We start from the raw sequence: 7,589 nt of genomic DNA, 5'->3' as shown, positions 1-7,589 counted from the left end.
CATTTCTATTAGTCTTCCCTTTTTTTTTTATAACATTGCCAGTGAGCAGGTGATCAGGTTAGAAGAAAAAACATATGTTCGCATATGCGTGTGCGCGCGCGCGCACACACACACACACACACACACTTAGCATAGTTATGCACACACTCACAAACCCAAAAGTGTATGTCTTTGTGTGTTTGTAACATACATATCTTTGGGAGTATGTATAACACAACTGAAATTAAAGGATAAAATAACTGGCTTTAAATCAAATTTTGGAATAGAATATACTTAATGGGTTTTGTGATGTATCAAAAAAATGTCATCTGTCTGACATATTGAGCTATCTTATTTATTATGGAATTTTAATTTTTGCTGAAATAGAATGAAAAACATTCAAACTGCAAGTCACCTCATTTCAATTCCATTTGAATTATACATGAAAACTTGTTCTAATACTTATAAATATTACATTTAGTCTAAAAAAAATTAACCCAAACAACTATTTCCTTTTGTGTACATTTTGATGCAGATATACATGCATTAGATTGGTATTTTTTTCTGTACCTCTGTTGTGAGCATTTGAACCAGACTTCCATCTCCAAAGTTTTCCCTGCATTTTGTGAACAATTGTTTTGTTGGATATAGGTTTCTAACATGTGTTTCACTGGTTCATTACATTTACTTTGGCAAGGGAGTCTATGCTGTTCAGGTAGAATAAAAATTACAAGGTATTTTTATTAATTTGGCCAAAATGTCATGCAATACTTTTATTAACAATAATGCTGTCAGTGCCAGCATTACTGTTGAAGAGGATAAGGGCAGACTTATTCAGTTCTGAGTTCATGTGTGCTATAAATAGATGTAAGCTCCTATTCACTCTGTGGTTTGGCTAATGGTTAAATGGTCTCTGAAGCTACAAGAATTGCTGAGACTAGTTAAGAGTTTCTTTTCTGACCATAGAGAGAGAAGCATGTAAGGTGACCAGTATATTTACTTTTCATGGTAAGGCTAAAAATGAGTATCTGCTATAAGCCTACATATCCAAGTTTACTTCCCGCCCTCTCTCTCTCTCTCTCTCTCTCAGATGTATGTATGTGTGTTTGTATATGTCTACTGTTTATAGTTCCTTCTGTACCATGGTTTCACATTAAATATTTAAGAATTTGGACACAGTAATCTTCATTGCACCTTTGTAGCAGTTGAAGAACGATGTCATATATGCCATGTTCTATAAATGCATATTAAGCAATTAAGTATTTAATACAGAAAAATAACAGTATCTAACCATTCTGTTTACACTATATGTGATTAATCCCCGCTTATTTCATATAATCTAACATCTGTCTGTACATACTTCCAGCATTAAAAAAATATCCTAGTGAACATTTTTTTTGTCTTTAGACCACAACTTAAGCACACACATACAATGGATTTTCTTAATAGTTTCTGCCCACCAAATTTTATTCACCAAGATATTAGTCAACCTGAGACTAATGTAGAAGACACTTGTGTAAAGTACTACATAGAATCAAACCTGGAACTGTGTAACTGTAAAGCATACTTCTTAACCACAGTCAAATCTATACCTGAATCATTAGTTGTCTCACAGTTTTTCAAATAAAATCTATTAAGGTGTTTTTTGCTAATGATGTATGACTTAAAGTTTTATATGTATGATAAAAAAGCTATGATGTGCATGATAAAAAACAGAAAGGTACCATTTAACCTTTTTCTCAAGTACTCCCACTTACCCTCATGTAAATGCAAAGTATCTATAGCAAGACACCTCTATTGTCTCTGACATAAACTCACCTCCCTACTCTCTCTAACACTTGCCTCACTTAAGCATCAGGACTTTTTCCTTGTTCTTTCTTGCCTTGCAAGTTACTTGGCTAACCCACTAGTGCCATTTACATGGAAAAAGCACACAGTACATAATGTGAAGTGATTGGTGTTAGGAAGGGCATTCAGCCATAGAGATCATGCCAAAGCTGAAATGCAGTATAATGCATCTCTGTGGCTTACTAGATTTGGTCAAACTATCCAACCCATGCTAGCATGGAAAAAAATACATTAAATGATAATGGTGAGCCCAGTATGCTTCCTAACATCATCATTCTAACTTTGTAAAAGGACATAAGAAGTATTGAGATGAGATCTCGAGATGCTATGCCTCACAAAATGAGCTGTGATAAGCAATGATACTCTGTACCAGGTCTACTGATCTGATGTTAAAATGATAATCTACAGAAACAAAGCTCAGTATCAAAATTTAGGCAACAGCTGTGTTGAATTAAATTCCAAACTTTAAATTTCAAGTAGTTTTACCATCTGAGATTCAGACTGAATTTTCTAAAAATTTTTTTTTTCCTCACTTAGAGCTTTCACACAGATATTTATGAATATATATGTACATGTAAGAATGTATGTGTGTTTTTACTACACTGCTTTTAGATGCTTCTGTGTGTGGAATGTTGCATGTATGAGTTTGATAAGATAGTTGATAAATTATTTTGTAGACAAGTAGTGACTATACTCCTCCCCAAAATGTATGACCTTAGTGAAGTTTATGATGTGTACTTCCAAATGTTATCTTGCATTTCCATATATTTACTGATATCCCAGTACATATTTGTAAATTTGAATGTTGATTCTTCTCATTAAAATTATTTACCTATGTGTATAATTTTACTAGAATTGTTATTTTGCCATACAAACTGATTAGTAGCATTTCATTCGTCTTTACATTCTGAATTCAAATTCTGCCAAGGTCAACTTTGCCTTATCCTTTCAGGGTTGATAAAATAATTACCAGTCAAACACTGGATTTGATGTAATCGACTTCCCTCTCCCCAAAGTTGCTAGCCTTGTGCTAAAATCTGAAGCCAATATTATAACTTAATTTATTATTTTCTGTTAAACTGCTAAAATTAGTCATTCATATTTTTGTTAATGTAATCAAAAAATAATTTTACAAAAAACTGCAACAAAATACAAGTATCTTGGTGAAAATATACCAGTGTTATGGTTAAAGATCCAATTAAGGCCTGCAAATTGCTTTTCACCATGATTTTCAATGACAGCCTAGCAACATTGTTGTAGTAGTTATGGTGACAGTTGCCTCGTTTGAGGTTTGTAATTAATTAGTTATCACCACCACCACCAGCATCATCGCCACCATTGCTATCATCTTCTCCATCAATTTGTGTCCATTTTAGTTTGAAGCTACCTTAAGTTAAACATTGACATTTTCAAGTGCTCTTATCATTGATTGTTTTTTTTCTTCAATACAAATTGTTGTAGGGGGTGTACAATTGATTTGAGTCAGATCAATAACTACAAATTAGTTTATTAACCCAGAGATATAAAAGGTAATGTTAGCTCTGGTAAGCTTTGAACTTAGTGATTACACTAAATACTGCAGAGCATTTTATCTGGCACTTAACTATTTCTGCAGCTCTATCACCAATTATTGTCATCGTCGTCGTCATCAGTGTTATTTCTTCTGACTCTTTTCAGACAGTAAGTTGGCAGAATGCTTAGAACATCAGTCAAAATTCCATTCAGTTGCTTTTTAAAATATTTTGGCTCTTTACATTCTGAGTTCAAATCTTGCCAAAGTCAACTGCCTTCCATCTCATTTTGGGAGTTGAGTATTCCATCAACCCTAGTCAGGAACTGGGATTGAGGGGATCGATTAAACCTCTCTCTTCAAAATTGCTGGCTTTGTATCTAAATCAGGTGCAATTGTTGTTATTAAGGTGACAAGCTGATAGAATAGTTAGTTGGTAAAATGTTTTATAGTATTTCTTTTTATTCATTAGATTCTGAGTTCAAATTCTGCTAAGATCAGATTTATCTTTCATCCTTTTGGGGTTGAGAAAATATAGTACTGATCAAGTATTGGAGTTAATTTAGTCTACTTCCCCTTCCCCTCAAAATAGCTGCTCTTTTGCCAAAATTACAAAGAATTATAAGAGTGTAAAGCTGCAGAATTGTTAGAGCATCAGAAAAAATGCCCTGCAATATTTGCTCAGGCTTTTTATATTCTAAGTTCAGATCCCACCAAGATAAACTTTGCCTTTTATCCTTTTGGGAGCCAATAAAGTACCAATCAAGAACTGGTACTTTATCAACCAATACAATAAGTACAGATCAATAAAATAAGTACAGAACTTTGTCTGGGGACTATGGATAGCTTCCAAAAATCCCTATCCTGGCAGTATGAAGGTTTGGGGTAGATTACTGGTTTGAAATAAGCTCAACAAGCAAAGAACTGTTGTCCAGGTCAGTTTGAGATGCATGAAAAGCACTGAAACTGTTCTACATTTACTCAGTGTTCAAACATTGCTGACTTATGGAGTTATGTTACACAACTGTATTAGATATAAGACATTTTCATGGTGGATTTGGCCAATAAACAAGATTGTTTGGCCTTTTGCCCTCATATGATTTGGAAATGCAGGAATTGTTTTCTTTGTCTAGTTGTTATGGCGAAAGAGCTTGTATGGTGCATATGACCAAAAAGGCTGAAGAGGGAGAGGAAGGTGACTTGAAATGTAGGTGAAAGCTCTGCTGGGTCAAGGGTGTTTGTGTCTACTCACAACTAAAGGGGCTCCCAAAACAGCAAAAGCATATGACATAGAGCCAAGTCTTGATTCTGAGTGATGGTCATTACATATGGCCCATTGTTTTACATACAAAATATTTCAAAACCAAAATGTAGGTATACAAAAAGAAACAAGTTATACAAACTGAAAATAAAATACCTTTTACTTTCTACCTTTGAGTATGTATGTATGTATATATGTATGTATGTATATACTTTTGTCCATCATTGTCAGCAATGACCAGTTCATCACATGGAAGAAGATGGGTCATGGTGCATATGGCTTTGGCCAATCAGGCCGATGCATACTCAGAAGGTTCCACTGCAGGTTGAGCACTGATGGTCTGCTGGGAATAAAGGCAAGGAGTTGGCTCTGAACTTGCACAGCTTATGTTTTCTTGGTGCTTCTTCAATCCTTTTCTGTTTGTAGGGCAAGGTTGTTTTGTGGAGAACCAGCAGTTGCCCATGCATACCAGTCTCCCCTCTCCATACCTCCAATGTTGTCCATGGGAAAGGCAAAAGCCAATACAGTTTGGCACCAGTGATCTTGTAACTCATTTCTACAGCTAAGTGAACTGGAGCAGTGTCAAATAATCTTGCTCAAGAATACAACACTAAGAGCCCAGATGCTGTTTTGAAAAATTGGACTGACAACTCATTGATATTTGATTACATCAATGGGTGGAACTCTTGGGTCCCAGTGCACATCTAAATCTGGTGGAACCCATTCTCTCCAGATCAGATTTGTTCCAGAGAGAGAGAGAGAGAGAGAGGGAGGGCAGTATCAACTGGTACTTCATCATTTCTGAAGAGATGAATAGCATAGTTGGTGAGATTTGAACTCGGAGTGCAAGTGGCAGGTGCACCTCCAATTCATATATATATATAAAAACATGCATGCATGCACACATACAAAGAATGAGAAATAGCATGTTGTAACAGAGATCAATGAAATCAACTGTTTAGTTTCAGCAGAGTGGATGTCCATGTGTGTGTGTCAGACTATCAGAGCCAGTATCTATTATTAATATTGTTATTTTTAATTTTTTTCAGTATTCAATATGGAGTTTGCTATGGATAGGTTGGAATATTTTTGTCATTTGTCTCTACTTAGAAATTGGTATATTAAGCAGGGTAAGTAAACATTCACTTTATTCTGATTGTATCTGTGTGTCTTATATGTATAGCCAAGAGAGTTTGTATGGTTAAAAGAATGGGATATGTCTTACAGGATTATCTTATAGATTAAAAAAACCAATTTGAAATGGGTGGCAATACCAGCAACAGCCTATCTCCCATCAGAAGTATTATATAAAACATGTCAGGTGCAGGCATGAATGTGTCGTTAAGAGGTTTGCTTCCCAACCATGTGTTCTTTGGTTCAGTCCCTCTGTGCAGTACCTTGGGCAAGTGTCTTCTACAGTTGCTCCAAGCCAACCAAATCCTTGTGGTGATGATATGTGTGTGTTTGTGTATACCCGTGTCTTAACATATGATTGCTGTAAAGGACTCATGCAAGTGAAGTTGTTTGCTATTTTACATTGGAAAGGTGCAGGTTGGTGGCAGGATGAGTTTCTGGTCATAGAAAATCTGCCTTGACAAATTCTGTCTGACCCTGCAAGCATGAGAAAGTGAACATCAAATGATGGTGTGTTATTTTTATTATAATGGTTGTTATCAATAAGGCATTAGAGTTTTGTTGACGCTTCCTGCATTCAAATCCTGCTGACATCAACTTTAACTTTCATCCCTCCTTGGCTGATTAAATAAGTAATCTGGTATTGGTTCTACCAATTAGAGTCCCTCAAATACAAATTTATGGCTTAGTCCTAATATGAGGAACCATTATTGATGGTGTCATTGTTTCTTTAAGTTCTCTCTTGCTGATGTTGACTTTACAGAGGCTCCTATTAAGACCAATTAAATAAAAGTACCATTAAAAGTACTGAAATTGATTAATTTAAATGCCTTTTTTTGTCCACAATACATGATTTTTACCAAAGTTAGAAATTATATTGTTCAAACTCATTGAAAAAACAAAATCTTTATTCTGACTTTCTGATTTCAGTTTTAAATTGAATTTTTTTGCCGTAACTAATGTTATTTCAACTGAGCAATTTGATAAGGGATTAACTTACTTCCCAAAAGATTGGTTGATTATATCTTGTCACATATTCTCTGTTGTGCCTATGAACAAAACTGGAGGATCCTCTATGTGGCTGAATCTCAAATTGTATCTATCATCTTAAAATAAGATACACTGGATAATGTAGTCCATAGCACTCTATTCCTGACCCCACCCCAACCAAATATCTGTGGATTGAATGATTTAATCATAGGCCTTCTTAAGCGGGGCTGACTTGGGGCTAAATAGCACAACTTACAGTACTTCATTCTGCAAGTTGCTGTTCTGTGCAACAGTCTCTCTCCCTCTCTCTCTGTTTCTATAATAAACTCCAGTTTTCCCAACTTCATTTTCACATGCTCTCTCTTTATTTCTCTTATTCTAGAAATTCATGAAAGACTAAACTTGAGTCTTCATAAAAAAGAAAAAAGATAAAATATGAGAAACAAATTATGGTTGTAGCATCCTTTGAATTCCTTGCAGTATGTTTAGTTATTGGTTAGTCCCAAGTTAGCCTTGAATTAACAGATCTTTATGATCAAAGACATTCCAACAAAGATAATCCTGTTTCATTAAGCATACCTTAACCCTTTCGTTACTAACCCGGCCGTAGCCGGCCGAAAAAATTTTTGGTTCATAAGACTAACCCGGCCGTAGCCGACCGAGCATACCCATTGTTATTTAAATGTATATTTGAACCCAAATCTCGTTAATACAGTCGTTAAAACACCTGATTTCACTTTGCAAACAGTTGAGTTATTGTCTCCCACATTGTTTGGCCTGATATTTGAACTCAGTGAATTTTGGAAGATTTTTTTCCACATTTTTTGCGGCGTTGATTTTTTTCAACTTTGAAGATGGAGAGGAGTT

At 35.2% G+C, this 7,589-nt stretch overlaps 1 protein-coding gene across 3 annotated transcripts in view; it reads left to right on the top strand.

Moving 5' to 3' along the window:
* The window catches only part of LOC106878292 (sodium/potassium-transporting ATPase subunit beta-1-interacting protein 2), a 210,762-nt gene that overhangs the window by 101,468 nt on the left and 101,705 nt on the right, over positions 1–7,589 (top strand). For all 3 annotated transcript variants that reach the window (XM_014927475.2, XM_052966604.1, XM_052966603.1), the window contains exon 3: positions 5,648–5,728. In XM_014927475.2, the coding sequence (XP_014782961.1) occupies positions 5,648–5,728 (81 nt within the window). The remainder of the gene's footprint in view (positions 1–5,647; positions 5,729–7,589) is intronic.

This window comes from Octopus bimaculoides, chromosome 3 (assembly GCF_001194135.2).
Source record: "Octopus bimaculoides isolate UCB-OBI-ISO-001 chromosome 3, ASM119413v2, whole genome shotgun sequence".
Lineage (NCBI taxonomy): Eukaryota > Metazoa > Mollusca > Cephalopoda > Octopoda > Octopodidae > Octopus > Octopus bimaculoides.
This window is presented reverse-complemented; position numbering and strand designations above follow the sequence as displayed.